We start from the raw sequence: 19,429 nt of genomic DNA, 5'->3' as shown, positions 1-19,429 counted from the left end.
CATATTTACAATTCGAGACACTGGGCCAAGTCTCGTCTCTATACCATCACTGGCCCCTCTATGAGTTTAATTCCAAGAATGCAGTGGACACAGCGTTCTGAGTCGAAAGGTTGAAATCTTCATTTGTATTGTCACGCATATACAGGGCATTTCATAATGTTCTTCGGGTTTAGGATAATTTATTACAAGAAGAGTGTTGCACTTACCGCAACGAAACCAGCACCAATCAAAACAGGAACTCAGTTTTTATCGCTCATGTCGTAGTTCACATGCCCGCCACTACGGGGAGCTACTTTAGTACATTCGTGAAAATTGCTGCTGTACCTTTCAATAAATCATCTTGCATGTTGAAATTACATGCAACAAAGTCTGCAATTATCATGCAACGTGCATTTTGCTTGAAATTATGTAAGGACCCACTTCAATTTGTGCGCAGTATGAACAGTTTAGTGAAACAGGTTGCATGTGTAAGTGCAAATCAACTGGTTCCCTGTCTACTACCTCAGAATAATAATAATAAATTCTTTATTTCCATAGACCCATATCCATGGGTGTGGAAAACGTCATACAATACTAAATACAGTAGAGCGTCGATTATCCGAACGTCGGTCAACCGAACGACCGCTTAACCGAACTGTGTACTCGCTCGCACAGACCAAAATAAAGGATTTTTTTAAACGTTAATTTTGTGTACTGTGTGTATTGTTCATGCAAAATGCGTATGTAATATGTACATATTTTTGTTTAATAAACTGTACCACATACTATATATTCCTACTAAAGTTGCCTTTGTACGTTACTTTGTAATACTTAAAGAGATGCCTGTTTTTATGAATAAATTTACTGTACAGTACTTCTTTTTGGCAAATAAACATGTACAGTTCGATTATCCGAACAAACCAGTTTTCCGAACACCCATGTCCCCCAATTACTTCGGATAATCGACGCTCTACTGTATTACAAATGGAGTAGGATTACAATGAAAAGAACAAAATGCAAAACACAAAAATACAAATAAATCATATGTGTTAAACACATACTAAACTTGTAAAAGAGAAAATCCAAATATAGGAGACATACAATATCAAAATAATTTAAATGCTTCAATTTACTAATCCAGTTTAACTATTTAAATTCATTGAGATTATATAGAGGTATGTCTGTTAAATACTGTTTAATTGCTTTCAGTTTCTTGTGAGTTTCTGTAATTTGTTTGATGTGTGTGGGAAGTTTGTTATGGTATTTTATTCCTGCAACATGAGGTGATTTGTCTGAAAGAGCAAGTCTGTGTGCTTGCATGTGGAAGTTCTCTTTTTGACGTGTGTTGTGCTGATGGACGGTCGAATTTTTATCTAATTTACGGTGTTTTAGTACATATTCAATTACTTTATAAATATATATGGAATATATGGTCATAATTTTATTTTCTCTAAACAATTCTCTACATGAGTTTCTAATTGGTATTTTGAACATATACCGTATTGCTCTTTTCTGTAGAGTAAGCAATCTTTGAGTGTATTCCTGCGCAGCTCCTCCCCATGCTATTATGGAATATTCTAGGTATGGATATGCAAGTCCATAGTATAGATTTGTGTTTATTTCAGACACATGATATTGTGTTAGGGGTTTCAGGAGATATAAGTTTGCATTCATGGTCAATATGATATGTCCATCTTAATTTGTCATCAATAACTAAACCTAAAAATTTAACTGGATTTTCATAATTGATTTGATTATCATCTATTTGTAAGTTTATATTATCAAAATTGGGTTTATTTCCAGGATTGAAAGCCATATACATTGTTTTTTGATAGTTTATATTCAAGTTATATGAATTTAAGTGCCGAGTTATTATATTTACTGATATGTAGGTTTGTCTTTCTAATTGTTCTTGTGTATTTGCACTGCAAGTTATAGTTGTGTCATCTGCGTATGTTAAAATATTTGTATTGTCTGGGGTGGGTAAGACATTGGTATATAGTATGAACAGTAGCGGGCCTAGTATGGAGCCTTGAGGGACTCCTATTTTTGCATACAATTTTGTGAACCACGGAGTTTTTAGTATGTAGTATCTGGGTGTACTGTGGTCTATCCGTGAGAAAAGATTTTATCAGTTTATATGTATTTTCTCCAATGACAAGATTGTATATTTTTTGCATGAGCATAGAGTGGTCTAAGCAGTCAAAGGCTTTGGACAAATCCAGGAAAATAGCACAGGGTATCTCATTATCTTCTAATGCATCTACAATTATCTCAATAAATTGAGAAGTAGCTGTACTTGTCGATTTACACTTTTGGAAACCATGTTGTAGTGGACTAGTTATGTTATTGCTCTATAGATTTTATATTTCTGTCTCCATTCCTTTTTTGAGTATTGGTTTGATTATACTTTTCTTCAGTACTTTTGGGAAAATTCCACTATTGATAGAGGCATTTATAGCATACTGTAGTGGTAATGTATTGAGAACATTTTTTAATTAGATAATTTGAACAACAATCTGGACCTGCTGATTTCTTATTATTTAAATTGTTTATCGTAGTTTCTAGTTCATTTGAGGTTATTTCATCTAAATAAATGGAGTTCAGTACAGTATTTCATTGAATTTTAGTTGTTTGGGCACTTTTGGGGTCAATGGGACAGTTTACATAGGAGTTTGAGAAATACCTATTGAATGTATCCGCAATAATGTGTTTAGGGTTAGTTATTTCTACTTCATTTTCAAATAATGTGGTATTGTCATTACGCTTATTGGGTTTTTTGCCTCTTTGCTCATTTATGATATTCCAAATTACCTTTGATGTATTAGTATTATTTCTGATATTATCTTTGAGGTGTTTGGTATTTCATATTTTATTAGTTTTTTATATTCATTTTTCCTTTGTTCTATATGATTCACAAAGTTTGTTTTCCTTAGTTATGCGTATTTTGTCATAAATATCTTTGAGGTCGTTGTTTTTGTTATGCTTTATTTTAAGGGGCATACAAGATTTATGAAGTAAGTTAGTATGGTCATTAACTTCTCCCATATGTTTTCGGTTTCACTTTCTTGAAATACTAGAGCCCAATTTTATTTACCTAAGATGTGCAATGCGTTCACACAAGTTTTCCGCATAGCCCAAATAAATCAGTCGCACGTACAGCTACAGAACTGGCTATGCCAAAAACAACTGTGTGGGGGGTTCTTCGTAAACTCAATGGTGCTCTTGCAACACAATACTAGTGTCCGCTACTGTACAACTAATGATTGATTGATAGAATCACATTCGTCTAAATACATCCAAAATAGTGTACTTCCTTTGGAAAATCGCAATAGAGTTATTTTATGACATTACTATGTACTGGCATACCTCATTGAATGTTTATAATTTATACCCGATGCCTGAATACACTCCTTTACTTCATATTTTGTTGTCTACTCTCATCGCATTACTATGGAGACATTTGCCAACAATGAGATAGTGAAAATTTAGATCATCAATCATCATATATCTTTATTGGACTTGCAGCTTTACATGTGAGTGTTTATGTTCAGCATACATTTTAAATACATGCGCATACTCCGCCAATCTAGCCTCTCCGGAAAAAAATTCTGCATACGCTAGTGGTGCTAAGCTGTAAAAGTTATAGGGGTAACATCAAATGTTACCAAGCGTAGGTCTGCTTTTGTCAGTTGTTTTATTTACCCTCTTTGTACAGTGTTTGGGTGTTTTGTGTAATATTATACAACTTTTATCCAGTAACGGCTCTGATCAACTCACTCTCTCTCTCTCTCTCTCTCTCTCTCTCTCTCTCTCTCTCTCTTTCATTTTATAGTACACTAGCTGATTACCCGGCGTTGCCCGGGTATTTATTTATCCCAATCTTCTATTAGCCAGGAAAATAATGCATTCTAACTATAGTGTAAAATGTAACTAATTTTATTTCATCGTGAATGTCACCAATTAACTTAGAGACTCCGAAAACTATGGATTCAACACTAATCTAGGTCATTTGTGGTATTTTATTTTTCACCCCATCTCACCCCCATGCCGATAGGTGATGAAGTTGAAGTTGAACCGCATTGGGAGTGTCACGAAAACTATGGATTCCATTCGCAACACAGCCTGAATGTTAGACAACCCGAGAAACACTATCGTTGTGCGGGATTGCATAGAGTCACGGATGTCTGTCTGTGCGGAATTTAATATCCGTCGTTTTGGATTATTTTTACATGTCACCCCTTTCCACCCCACCGCTAGGGGTGTCTTACCCCAAAAGTATTATTTCCAGATTTCAAGTGATACGTGTACTAAGTTTGGTTGAAATTGCTCCAGGCGTTCGAGAGTTATGCCGGAACAAACATATATACACACCCACACACATACATCCATTTTTATACGTATATATAATAGATTTAGTAACATGATGTGTATCCGACGCTTCGTTTCGTCCCGCCAGGACAGGGACGTAGCTAGGTTGATCAGTTTGGGGGGGCCCAAAGCTTAAGATTTTTTGTATCAAACCTTTAAAAACTAACAAACTATTAATATACCATATAGCCCTACAAATAAGTACAGTATGTGTGTTTGCTTTATATATATATATATATATATATATATATATATATATATATATAATCTATTTGGAAGAGAACATTATTTTCTCCTGTAGCCCCCCAAAATTTACGAATATAGACTCGCGAAATCCACGGCCATTATTCGGGAATCTAAATGCAGATTGAACTCATTAAGTTAATGGCATCTAGACAGTCTTTAAAAATCCATGTATTTACTCTTATGTCAGATTTGAGACACCAAGAACAATGTCATTAGTCCTTACGCCTTAGATTTATAAATTTGCTGAAAAGAAAATTGAGAAGTAGAGAAAACTCTCTTCCATGGGTTTAGATATGAAAGGGTGCTGGAAACAGGTGTACAAGTATGACAACGGTGCGAAAATGAAATGTTTGTGTAATGAGTTCAAGATAGGCGTCCCATGCATATGGTTTATACCAGAATCGAATCCGGCGTCCTTTAGTGCAAGGCGACACCGTTAACCACTATTCTATGGAACATGCCCGAGTCTTTTGTGGCGTCGTACTGTACACATTGGAGAATGATGACGATATATAAGAAATTTTATGCACACAGCTAATTTCTTAAAAGTTATCTTCTTTTTCTCTGAATATATGATGGCAATAGAAATAACAAAATTCCCGCGTTCTAAAGTTATTGCGCTCTCGTCTTTGGTAAGACAGGTTCAAGGTCCGATCCCTGGTAGGAACTCCAAAAGTTCTGTGATGGCCAAACATCGTATGGACAATTGTGAAGCTACTTGAAATCAATATGTAAGCGAATTCCACTCTTAAAACTAGATGGGACTCGATGTGATGACCACGCGTCACCATGTGATGACCATGGAAAAACACTTCGCAGGCTTTGTCCTTCAAAATTAATTTTACTGAATAATTGTAGTTTTCTTTAGAGGACCTAAACATGGCTTTTTTGCACAGTACAATGTTGTTTTCTTTCACCCTACTTTTATAGTTTTTCATTCAAAGGATTCCACTCCAGAAGCATGAGCATGACGCGCTACGAAACCACAGGTCCAAGGTTCGGACCTTGGACAGGTGTGGTTGCAACATGTCTCTCGCATCGCTATTCCTTCGAATCATCATTCAATCTCATCGTCGCATTTAACCCAAGAGGTAGAAAAGCGGCGTAAAATAACGAAATAGAAATGATTGATTCACTTGGTTCATTTTACTTCACTTTTCTGACACTTTTTGGCTATTCGTGAAGATGAGAATGAGTTAAGATTAAATTGATGAAAGGACCATCACAAAGAAGACACATGCGCAGGCCGGGATTCGAACCCGGGACGCACTGCTTCGTGGCGTAGTCTGCTAGCCACTCCACCACGGAGTTGTCGGCCCAAATATAAATGAAAATTAGAAAATGCCGTCTTGAATTGGCAGGAACCGAGTTCACCACCAAGGGCAAAAGATTTTCACCCCCACTAGAGGTAAATAACAGGAAATGCTTGATAAGTATTTTGGCTCTCCATATTTCATGATATTATTATGTAAGTAACAATTATTTGTTATATAACTTCGGATTAATTCTATTTGTATGTCTAGTCAACTTTCCCGCCTAAGCAGCAGCCACAGCGTCTGCATTTGCGGGTGCAGAAATATTTTTCCGGATCAATTTAAATACGATCCAGTAACCTTTTCTTAATGAAACAATACACTATTTGGACCGAATTTAACTTGTGCGAGAAAAAATGTTCCGGTCCTGCAACGGAACCCAATAAAACCCATTAGAATTTATGGGTTCCTAGACCTTTGACAACTGTGGTGGAGGCTAAATGAAGGTAAATCACAAAAAGTCATAAAAATATGCAAAATTTTTAAACGTAATATTTCTAGAGCATGCACACTACTATAAAAAGTTTACTTCATACCTCGTTTCCTTCCATAAATGAAACGTGACTTATTCTTCATCACATGTGAGATCAACCCTGGGAGTCAAACCCGGGCTCCTGTGTGGTAGTCGGACACCAATTTAGAACGTAAATATGTTGGACATTTGGTCGATCATTTTTTCGGGAGGACGACAAGCTGGCAGCTTCACACTCGAGATTTCACTTTGCCGGCCCCCGTGGTGGAGTGGTTGGCACATCGTGCTACGATGCCATGTGTCCCGGGTTCGAATCCCGGACCGAACATGGGTGTTTGTGATTGTCCATTGATCAATTTCATCATATCGTCACTAATCCCCATCTTCGCAATGAGCCAAATGTGACAGAGGAGCGAAGTAAATCAATCGAAATTTCACTCGCAATGCATGAAAACGAGATCACAAGAACTCCGTGATCCTACCGGAATCTCGCGTTTACAGAAGTTAACTATGAAACCACTTCTCGGATCAAACTGTACTTCGAACTATCTGACAATCATCAATTGTCTACCAATCAACCCAGTAGGGCAAAAAGAAGCAGATGTTTTTTTGAAAATGAGTGGTACAATACAAAGGCTTATTATGGCATTTCCCTTCATTGCAGGTTATGAGCACAAGGGTTGAGTGTGGGAACCTGTGGGAACCGCGTCATCTTTGTCATTCATCTCCCTCCAGAAAGGGGACAAACAGTAGAATTTTGTCTTTGCAAATTGAAACGCCTATGTCCATCCTGAACCATAAAGTAATTAACCAAGAAAGTCCTAGCTACCTGCAGCTAAATCTTCTTGTTTGTGTGCGGCCGATAAACAGAGCCAGATGAAGATAAGATTTTGTGGGAGGGGGTGACCTGGCTTAGGCCCCTGGTGTGCATGAAGGGAAAGTATGTTTTCAAAAGGTCCCCAACTTCCCAGAAACGGAGGGTCCATAAAATCACTGCATTTCCTACAACACATCTGTTTGTGTTCAACCAAAGTGTATGTCACAGTACGATCCGAGTGCTTCGAGTTCTGTCGGTTGCGGGACTTCTTGAGTCTGTTGTCAACATGGTGCATATCGCAAAGGTCGTTTCACCTATGAATCGGCTCTTCAGTCTGAGTGGCAAAATACATGTTGTACGGAGGAAATTTGCACCTGAAAATTACCTTCTTAAATACGATGAAACCTGTAAAACATCCAAAGATATTTATTCGGCTGTGGTCCCTCTGACAAAACATCAATGTTCTTAAAATTCTTCGAACGGACTGTGTAAAACATTGCAATACCTCAAAAACTGAACCTGCTCTGCAACACAAGGAAAATGTCTCATTAAGCATTCAATGTGCCTTTGCTAAGTTGGTAAGTTTAGTATGGCACTTTCTTTTAAATAATGCTGATGGAATAAATCAATAAAGTTTGTTAAATGACAACGACTCCTTACCACAAGAATATAATTATTCTTTATGGATATCCCCTATAACGGTTGGGGGTTCGACGTGCTGACCCCACGTCACGCCATTACTGGTTAAAGACCTCCGCACCTCTAGGTAGGATTGTGAGAGGGAGACTGGCAGTTGGGAGATAGGCCAAGGCCCTTCCAGGGCTGTTGAACCACGGGTAATTATTTATTTATTTATAGTTGCTTAAATATATGTGCAACCACACATGTCTTTCCAGTGACTTATTGCAAGGGTTTGGGTATTGTACTTGACTCAATGAAATAAACTTACTGTGTGTGGCAGATTCATACGAACCAAAAATAGCCACAATAATAATAATAATTGACTTCAAAATGACAAAAATGTATTTACTTGTTCTTGTTTAAATTTTCGATTCTTCGAAACGTTTGTTAAGGAGTTGAGTTGAGTTGGTGTTTTAAGTCCACTTTATGCACAGTAAGGCTAATCGGGACTGGACCTACAGTTTGAAGTAAGATCCGGACCACTATGTGCCTCCACCCATGTATCGAACCCGGGACCCCTCGATTACAAGGCAATGAGGCAATCACTGAGCCATCGGGGAGGCATCGTTTGTTAAGGAGGATTCTCAAAATCTTCACGAAATCGAGAAAAATATGCGACTCAAGAAATCGTACAGTTTGTGAAGATAATTACTTTCAACACGTTGTGTGTTTTAGACTGTCCCAATAGTAGAATAGTTATTTAGTGCAAATAATACTACTTGCCCGAAGATATGATAATCTACATAGGCATCCTGCCACCATTATGGTACTTATTTTAGCGTGTATTGCGCTCTGATTCGGGACCACTTGTAACTGTTTGCATTGCATATATGTGGTTTACCGCTGCCAAGCGGTTGTTCTTCAATCTGGTCACAAACTACTCAAGCTCGAAATATTGTTTGGACGCAACGGCAACATCCAACGCCCAACCCTGCCTGTTGCTGAGGGGTTGAAAGACCGCTCCCTAAAAATTCCGAGAAACATCGAAGTACTAGGCTCCTACACTGACATCCACTATAGCTAGAACCAGGAAAACGAGAAAGAAATGTATTGTTTGGGGTTCTGGCCACTCAAATTCAAGAATAGTGTTTCAAACTGAAAGCAAAATGTACTAAAACACTATTTTGAAATATTTGTCAGGAAAGTAAATTTTTTAGCAAATATAGAACAGTTTGCCGGGGCCACGTGAACGTTTCGGGGGGCCGGTACCCCCCCGGGCCCCTCCCTAACGACGTCCCTGCGCCAGGAACTTTCGGTGCCTTTTGACACGAAAATGCCCGATGTCAGATGAAGAGAATTCCAGCGCTGATTCGTTGTTTCCCAGCCGCCAGTTGGAATTGCGATCGGGTTATAAAGTTATGGCTGTGTTGACGCGGCTTTGGGATATTGTGCAGTTGCCTACAAACGTTTCTTGATGTTATCCAACAGGATTCAGTTTTGTTGCCACACGTGTTCCAATGTCCTGGTCATTCCGTGCTCCTAATGACGCAGCCATTTCAAATAGTCAACGCAAGTGATTTACTTCCGATTCGTGCATTCTGTCGCGTGCATCAAAAGCGTGACCTAAATCACGATTCCAAAACGTTTGTCGATACGATTGCGGCACCGGCGAACGTGTTTATTGTTCTTTCCGCCCTTGAACTTTGCAAACTGTCATTTTCTTCGGTAAAACTGAGAAGTGTTTTGCATGTTGACATCTTCACGGCCTAACGCTATACGGCCTGTGGATTGAAAAATTGGGAGGGTAGAAGCAGGCACGTATCCAGGAATTCCTTTCGGGGGGGTGGGGGCTGAACATCATATTTTTAAGGGGTATATATAGAATCTCACAATTGTATGTTTAAGGTCTGTGGTGGCGATTGGGTTCCAAACCGGGGGGGAGTGCAAGGAAAGTTTACTTTCTCTTGGTAGACAAGGCCTAGGATTAAGAGGCAAAAAAAATGGGGAGTAACTATCCCCTAAATGGTTGCCACTGTTTAAGGCTGCCATTTTAATCATAACATGAAATCGGAACGTTTTTTACCACTCGACTCCCCTGTTTCCATGCGTTAACATTGTCTGCCAGAACCATCTGAGTGTGTGTGTTTGTCCATTTCTTCTCATCAGGCATCAACACATCTATGATGTATGCGTGTTTTTACGAAGCCGTTACCATGCACGGGATGGACAATACACTCGACAACGCAAGACTCAAACTGTCGGCTACGAGGTGGACGCAGACAGTTCTCGAATATTTCTCTGATTCGAGCCTGAACACCACTGTGTCTTGTCCTCCCATGTTTGCAGCTCTAATAAAAGCCGAAACCCACTAAATTGTTCGTATTCAGGCCTCTGAAAACCCTTCCGTTCCCAACACATCTAATGTTTCGTCTCCCAATATGATCAAATGCTTACTTATTTATTTCTAGTGACGTGCCCAAGGGAGGATTGGTGGATTCATAACCCCATTTGATCCAGTATTCCTTAAAAAAGGAACTTCAAAGACAGGAAAAGATGGCAAAATGAGGACTGACTTCGTAACCCGTCTCCCTACCGATAATCCTGGGTACGCCATTCTTTATCTCGAACACATTTTTTAAAATCAACTCACCAGAAGTTTTTATCATTTCGTATTCGAGACTTAGGTAAAGTGCGTTCTTCCTGCAAGTTTGGATATTATCCTTTAGGGTGCTTTCGCCTGTCTTCGCACCTAACCTTAACAAAGCCCTAATTTTCCATCCTTGTGACTTGGATCTTCAAGACTTAAGTAGATTTCAGACCGAAGGAATACGCGATACATGACGTATGGAACGAGCCAATCAACAAAAACGTTTCACACCGTAGCGACACAAAAGGCCTCACAAACCAACGTTCGACTTGTGAAATCCTCAGGCAACACGGTGTGAAATCTCCCTTAGTAGGCCACTGTCATCGTCACCTCGAAGCGGTAGCTCGCATTGACCACCGAAGAAAAATGTCTCCCCAACCGATGGGAATGCCCTTCAGATCTCTTCTTTCTCCTTTATTTTCTGTGCTTGTTAATAAAACTGGTAAAATCTTACAATTTGACATACACAGAACATGTACTATGTAGCCTATACATTTTAGCGCAAACTCAGTCGAAGTCAGTGGTGGCTCGGTGGCTCAGTTGGTAGAGCAATGGCATGGTATGCCAGAGCCCTGATTCGGGTCCTGATAGAGCCTGCAATTTCCGTTAAAATAACTACGTATGCAACATCTTCTTGTTTCTCTTCTCGACATTCATAAAATTTTCGGCTGTCCCTTCATGGTAGTTACGTATTTGTGTGTGTGCGAACCCAGTAGGCTTAAACAAAATTATTTCTTTTATGCCATGAAATTCTCGGACTGCATACATGAAATTTTGTTCGGGCACAACTAAATCATCACTCAAACCTTTGATTTTCAGTTGCTCTGTGAAGCTTATTTCTGTTTTAATAAACCGCTGAAATATTCACTTTAGAGAGAGAGACCTTCGATCCCTTCGGCTCTCGACCTGAACTAGCTGCACTACACTGAGGCTCCGGAACTTCCGCTGTCGTCATTGTCTTCAGCTTTGAACACAAACTAGTAGACTTCGTTACTTTACGATATTCAGTCCTTTTTATTTTCGAATCACTAGATCTTACAAAGCAAGCAATGGACACTCACAGATCACTAATCGACTGTATGAATTGCCATACTCTAAAAATTTTGAAGTCTCATTAACCGATTCTGTTGTACAGATCAACCGGTAAATTGAAGCCGCATATTTATATCCTCATTATATTCTAGAACGTTCCGCAGATAAAACGATTCGTTAATATTGCCAGTAGTTCCACTCCTTCTCTTATTCAAGAACGTTCTCTTTCGCGCTTTCCAGAGATTAAAAATTACAGCGAATCGTCCTACTTGTGGCACTACCTTTGTTGTGCAGCTTCCAAAAAGTTCGCTGCGACAACACCGAAAGCGCAAGAAAGATTTACGTGCAATATTATCAACAACAGGGTTATATAGAACATTCTCCGTCTTTATAATTACGAATTTCCTTAAATTATCGTCACAGTATTCAAGAAGACAAAAACATAATTTTATGCAGTGTAAACTGATCCCCATTTTGGATACATGCTATTAACAATAATAAATTTATAGAACATTCTTCGTTTTGCCTCTATAATTATTACTCTCAAATTAACATCATATTATTCAAGCACCTAATTTTATCTAACGTAATCTGAAAAATTTCCTGAAGGGAGCTCAAGCACCCTGATCCCAACCTTGGATACATGCTATTGACAATAACAGGGTGGTTATAGAACATTCTCCGTCTTGTCTTTATAATTATTTTTCTCCTTAAATTATCGTCACATTATTCAAGAAGCCAATAGCCTAATTTTATCTGGTGTAAACTGAAAAATTTCCAGGAGAGGGGGGGGCTCGAGCCCCTGATCCCCACCTTGGATACGCGCTAGTAGAATCAAAAATACTTAGTGCCTAACAATGGACCTTTTAATTGACATTAATGGGTTTTTTATTCATTTTCGAGGGGTGACGCTATTGTTATTTAATCTTGCGCCACGTGTCGTGGGTGGAGGAGGAGATGAGTCATCGATGACTCATGCACACGTGTGAGTTTGAAATTAATGGTTTTCCATTAGTGCACAAAAGACACTATTATGTATTCCGTTTTCGGCCTAAGCTAACCTTTTGTTGTATATTATTAATGCGTTTCTGCCGGATATGAGTCACAGATGATTTATACTGACGTTGGAGTTTGGAATTAATGGTTTCTCCATTAAGGTACAAAAGACACTATTATGGAGTTCGTTTTCGGACTATTCTAACACTATTGTTGTATTTTATTAATGCGTTTCTCCCGGATATGAGTCACGGGTGCTTTAGGCACACGTGGGAACTTGGAATTAATGGTTTTTCCATTAATGTACAAAAGACATTTTCGACCTATTCTAAGGCGTCACGTCCGGCCATTTTGGCGTCGATGGTGAGTCATATTAGCTATAATTAAGGATCCGGATTTACCCGTATTCAACCGGTGCCGACGCGTTCGATCGGAGGTAGAAGGTATTATAACACATGTTCGCTTTAAAGGCGAAGAAATTGAACGATGTATCCTATATGAAAACGAAGTATGCGAGCAGAATCCATGTTATTAATATTAACCTGTTACGGAAGAACCTGTTATGTGGTTGCATTCATCGGCACCCCCAAACCGCGCGCGTTCATGGACACGGGAGGGGGAAGAAAAGTTCTCTATTGTTACGGCCCCCATCGCTTGGTCTTCTTCCGAAGTTGAATGGAAGTCAAGTGTCGCCAAATTTTTACACACGAGTATTGATTTTCTTTGAGGTTCCAATTTTATTTGGTGGAAGTAATCTACGCGGTATTTCTGCCGCCTTTCGTAACATTGCAAAGACTATTTAACCAAATCCGTAAGGAATTTGGCTGAACTAGGAACATTCAGTTCCAGTATCTACAAGTTAAAGTGGATGCGATCCACTATTTGCCCTTATTTCGGGGTTGCGAACCACAGTCCATTTGATTATTGCCTTATAAACATCAGGATTCACGTAAAATTGACCAGATGTTTTTACTGTTAGAGACAATATTTCGCATTTTTTGTGTATTTTTACTCAGAAAACGCTATTTGAACGATTCAAGCAAGAGTTCGCATGGGAATTTAGACACACAAACTGTGTTTCTTCAACTTTAGCTGAAATTTAGGTTTATTTTTTTACTCTAATATCACAATTTCTTCTATTCAGGCAACATTTTTTATTAAATTTTGGACTAACAAAGACATTTTTCAACTTTTAACTTGCTATTTTAAAAGTTTATTTCCATTTTTTACTCTAATATCACAATTTCATCTATTCTTGCAGAAGTGTTTATTGCCATTTTGACTTGCAAAGATAATTTTTTCAACTTCTTTTATTATTTTTTCTATTTATTGCCTTTTGTATCTTATATTTTTAATTCTTAACTTTGAGTTTTGTTCTTTATTTAAAAAAATTCTCTAATCACTAAGGAAGAGGTACTTTTAAGTAAAACTGTACCCACAAAGTTTATTATTACTATTATTATTAGTATTATTATTATTATTGTTGTTGTTTTTGTTTTGATGTAGTTGTTGAATCTTGTTGTTGTTGTTAGGGTTTATTGACTTCCACTACGCTATTTTTTGTTTGCTTCGTAGGAAAGTTTGTTTATTTTAGAGTTTCCTCGGTATTTTCTTACTGTTAGGGTAGGTAAAGTTTCCTAAATATATGAGTAGGGTTCCATATATTCTTGTTCTTGCATGTTTTTCATAGGATGTGATCACCACAACTCTCCAAGTGCTTTTACTGCATGTTTCCATTTTTATTGAGGCTTAGTGATTCCTAGAGCCACTTTATGCATGAGCTGAAAATTTCGATCTCAGATAGCCGTCAACCTTATGTCAGAGTATTTTCGAGTATATTTTAGTCTTATTATGGCCCACTAGAATATCATGGCTTGCTTATTTTTTAAGTATGTTGCGCAGTTATTGTATTTTTGCTTTTGCTTTCTAGATAAACTGTATGAAATGTTTAATATTTGTACTTTTTTGCACTTATAAGAGGCCAAACCTTTACTGTAACTAAAATTATTATGTCTCTAAGCACTGAAACCCCTTTACCAAGAGTACTATAACTGAATGTTTATTAATATTGTTTCTTTCATCCCTTAAATATAACAATTTAACAATATAATGACAAATCACAGGACAAGTCGATGTTAGCAGATGACTACGTGGCTCTTAAGTCCACCTGCCAAACTTTTCTTACCATGCTATTTACCTTTATAGTCTTTTATTCGGGTACGTTTCAAGTACTATTGACTTTTTGAGTGTTTGATTAATACCAGGGGTTATTTGTATCTGTTATGCTGTATTATTTGAGGCTTCTATTTTTTATTCTACATTCACTATATGTCCCTGAGAACTAAATTCCACTGACTGAAGCTTAAAGCTTAGGCTCTACAGCATGTTGAATGGTTAAGCACTGGTCAATATGAATTTTACAGAGGCTAGTAGGAGGCATAGGAACACACGCCAGAGCCTTATTAGCGTGCAAGAAGCACTTTCAGAGAGTACTACGAGGAAACGAAGTTGATTTTTTGAGGGCTTTACCAGTTACACAGCCAATATTTGCTATTTCAAGTAACTACATGTACCAGAACATTTTACAGCCCAACACTAACTAGACTTCAATTTATACTTTATTAGGTGCTAAATGTAGCAAGAACACTGATTGTACATACTTTTGAGAATCCAACTATTTCAGGATTTTTTCTATGTAAGCATATTTTTATTGATTACTAACTTTAACAGACCAATCAGGAAGACGCCAAAATTCACTAAACTTAGTACTATAGTGTATGTGATTGCATGAAAAGTAGAAATTATAACATCCACAAGATTTCGCTTTTTTTTGCTTTTGTGACTAATCGTGACGCTGAGGATGAATGGATGGCCAAAAATCTTAAGGACTGGATGTATTTTACCACTACAGACGCCTATGTAGAAACACTAGAGTACTGTTAGCTTTCAAAATTGAGGTTATACTGTACTGTTTTTTAAATATTTCGTATTTGGCACGTTACAGTTATATCCATTTCAGGACAAATATTGCTAAAACTCTCAAATTTACTGGTACAAGTTGATATTTCTGCTATCAGAGGAATTAACAACCCTATTTTACAAACAAATGGTATTGTTTACACTTTATTTACTTCAATCTGAGACTAATATTTTACAGTAATTGAATCATTCAGCCCTAGTCAATACTTTACTGCATCAGAAAGTTTGTTATTAATCTAATAAGTATGCTATTTTGTGATATTCTAATGCAAACGTTGTTTAATTCACTGGTTATAATGCAAACTTTTGCACAAATTCGATATATTCACTACCTTCAAACCAAACAATTCTACTTATTTAGCGCATTTCATTTATATTTCTTGTAATTAACTTATGTTTCTTATAATTAACAAACTAAACTAATTACTTTGGCATGTTAAAAACATTATTTTTTACTATTTCCTATTCTATCAGGTTCTATATTGCTGTTTTTATCAATTATGTAAGACCACACTCTGGTAAATGCACATATATTCTCTTTTATACACACACACACACACACACACACACACACACACACACACACACATTTACACACTTATACGAACATACATCTGACGTTTTTCAATATTTTGCTATGAAGTTTGCATCCACGCTATTCAAACAAGGGCAGGCAATGTAGTATTTATGAGTATTAGTAATCCCAAAGTGGTGTTTTTGGTGTCCAAGTTCAGATGAGAGGTTGTTATGTGCCTTTTGCAGGGGATTGCATGTGAAGTGTATGCATATTGAGCATTATTGAGTGTGTAGGCTTCCAAGTTTTGCTGTTATTTTCCTATAATTCTGTGAGACTGTAGAGAGTTCTCCCTTTTCAACCAGTTTTCTTTCATTGATTGGATACTTTTTGGGAACTTAGCAGTTTTTTATGTTATGAAGCAGATTGTTGTAGAATATTTTGCATGGTCTTTTGTGATATTGAGTGCCTGCTGTAACGGAAGTAAGTATCTTTCCTTCTTGTGTTGATGTTCTCGTGTAGGTTTCCTATTTTCGGTCAAGTTGCAGTAGGGAACTTAGCAGTTTTTATGTTATGAAGCAGATTGTTGTAGAATATTTTGCATGGTCTTTTGTGATATTGAGTGGGTGCTGTAATGGTAGTAAGTATCTTTCCTTTTTGTGTTGATGTTCTTGTGTAGGTTTCCTATTTTCTGTCAAGTTGCAGTACTTAGAATAATCGCTACTGTCTTATTGATCTACGAAGCTCCTTTGAATAATCATTTGCATGTGACCCTATACTCCACGCTGTACTTTGTTCTGGGAGCTATCTTTTGAAGCCTTGGCATTCTGCTAGTACAGTATTATTATCGTAGAGGTAAATTAGTTCGTGAAAATATGTATTTTTCTGATTAACTATAGTCGCTTAGTTGTTCTAGCAGGTATAAGTAGTTACTGCTGATGTTGTTAATTTTCTATTCGCAGGGGCTATGTATGATGTAGCGTATTTGTGTTGGCTGTCCCTTTTATTCCTATGTTGTTGAGTTTCTCCATAAGCATGTCCTGTTTTACTCTATTCTATGCCTTGTTGCTGCTAGATATCTGAGGTATGTTGCTGGTTCATATCTGAGGTAGCTTGTTTGACTATCTATTATTTTTGCTATGGCTGTGGCTATTGATGTCCCTTTCTGAATTCCATGTTGGTTTCTGTTTATCCTTGTTGCTGCTTGTTATCTGAGTTAGGTTGTTTGACTTCAGGACTATCCTTTTTTAACTTTATTGTTGATTGCTGTTTTGTTTATTTCCTTATTTGTTTTTATTTGTTTACTGAATCTATTTGTTTTGTGTCTTGTAATATTATTTACTATAGTAACAAAATTATTTTCCTTCCATCCCACATTTATTATTCTGAGCAACAGAACTTCTCCTTCTTTCCCATATATTTGATTATTTCTGGTGTAAAGTACATTTTTTTCAAAGTGAATGTTTTAAAAGTACAATTTTTACAAAGTTAATGTTTTAAAAGTACAATTTTTACAAAGTTAATGTTTTAAAAGTACAATTTTTACAAAGTTAATGTTTTAAAAGTACAATTTTTACAAAGTTAATGTTTAAAAGTACAATTTTTACAAAGTTAATGTTTTAAAAATACTATTCTTTCAAAGTTAATAATTTAAGAGTACAATTCTTCTGCTATTTGAACTTTTGTACAATTTTGTTATTTTTGTTAAAATAAATATGTTAGTTGATATAAAATTACAGTAAATTTTCAGGAATTTATATATTAAATTTCAAAATAGTGTTATTTGCTAAAGATAGCGGACAAAATAAATTAAACTTTGACAAATACTGAACAAGAAATATACAAGTATGGTGATAAATAACAATCTTTAAAAATAATTTTGTTACTATAGTAAATAATATTACAAGACACAAAACAAATAGATTCAGTAAACAAATAAAAACAAATAAGGAAATAAACAAAACAGCAATCAACAATAAAGTTAAAAAAGGATAGTCCTGAAGTCAAACAACCTAACTCAGATAACAAGCAGCAACAAGGATAAACAGAAACCAACATGGAATTCAGAAAGGGACATCAATAGCCACAGCCATAGCAAAAATAATAGATAGTCAAACAAGCTACCTCAGATATGAACCAGCAACATACCTCAGATATCTAGCAGCAACAAGGCATAGAATAGAGTAAAACAGGACATGCTTATGGAGAAACTCAACAACATAGGAATAAAAGGGACAGCCAACACAAATACGCTACATCATACATAGCCCCTGCGAATAGAAAATTAACAACATCAGCAGTAACTACTTATACCTGCTAGAACAACTAAGCGACTATAGTTAATCAGAAAAATACATATTTTCACGAACTAATTTACCTCTACGATAATAATACTGTACTAGCAGAATGCCAAGGCTTCAAAAGATAGCTCCCAGAACAAAGTACAGCGTGGAGTATAGGGTCACATGCAAATGATTATTCAAAGGAGCTTCGTAGATCAATAAGACAGTAGCGATTATTCTAAGTACTGCAACTTGACAGAAAATAGGAAACCTACACAAGAACATCAACACAAAAAGGAAAGATACTTACTACCATTACAGCACCCACTCAATATCACAAAAGACCATGCAAAATATTCTACAACAATCTGCTTCATAACATAAAAACTGCTAAGTTCCCTACTGCAACTTGACCGAAAATAGGAAACCTACACGAGAACATCAACACAAGAAGGAAAGATACTTACTTCCGTTACAGCAGGCACTCAATATCACAAAAGACCATGCAAAATATTCTACAACAATCTGCTTCATAACATAAAAAACTGCTAAGTTCCCAAAAAGTATCCAATCAATGAAAGAAAACTGGTTGAAAAGGGAGAACTCTCTACAGTCTCACAGAATTATAGGAAAATAACAGCAAAACTTGGAAGCCTACACACTCAATAATGCTCAATATGCATACACTTCACATGCAATCCCCTGCAAAAGGCACATAACAACCTCTCATCTGAACTTGGACACCAAAAACACCACTTTGGGATTACTAATACTCATAAATACTACATTGCCTGCCCTTGTTTGAATAGCGTGGATGCAAACTTCATAGCAAAATATTGAAAAACGTCAGATGTATGTTCGTATAAGTGTGTAAATGTGTGTGTGTGTGTGTGTGTGTGTGTGTGTGTGTGTGTGTGTGTGTGTGTGTGTGTGTGTATAAAAGAGAATATATGTGCATTTACCAGAGTGTGGTCTTACATAATTGATAAAAACAGCAATATAGAACCTGATAGAATAGGAAATAGTAAAAAATAAGGTTTTTAACATGCCAAAGTAATTAGTTTAGTTTGTTAATTATAAGAAACATAAGTTAATTACAAGAAATATAAATGAAATGCGCTAAATAAGTAGAATTGTTTGGTTTGAAGGTAGTGAATATA

At 36.8% G+C, this 19,429-nt stretch overlaps 1 protein-coding gene across 1 annotated transcript in view; it reads right to left on the bottom strand.

Annotated features, from left to right (window-relative positions):
- Positions 1 to 3,438, bottom strand: part of LOC145990310 (uncharacterized) — a 31,578-nt gene extending 28,140 nt beyond the window's left edge. Inside the window, exon 1 of the mRNA XM_083126004.1 lies at positions 3,349 to 3,438. Coding sequence (XP_082982130.1) covers positions 3,349 to 3,353 — 5 coding nt within the window. The 5' untranslated portion in view covers positions 3,354 to 3,438. The remainder of the gene's footprint in view (positions 1 to 3,348) is intronic.
- Between the last annotated feature and the right edge of the window lie 15,991 nt (positions 3,439 to 19,429).

Source organism: Lepisma saccharinum, chromosome 7 (assembly GCF_977018435.1).
Source record: "Lepisma saccharinum chromosome 7, izLepSacc3.1, whole genome shotgun sequence".
NCBI classification, from domain to species: Eukaryota; Metazoa; Arthropoda; class Insecta; order Zygentoma; family Lepismatidae; genus Lepisma; species Lepisma saccharinum.
Note: the sequence above shows the minus strand (reverse complement) of the source record. Positions and strands in the feature narration are given on the sequence as shown.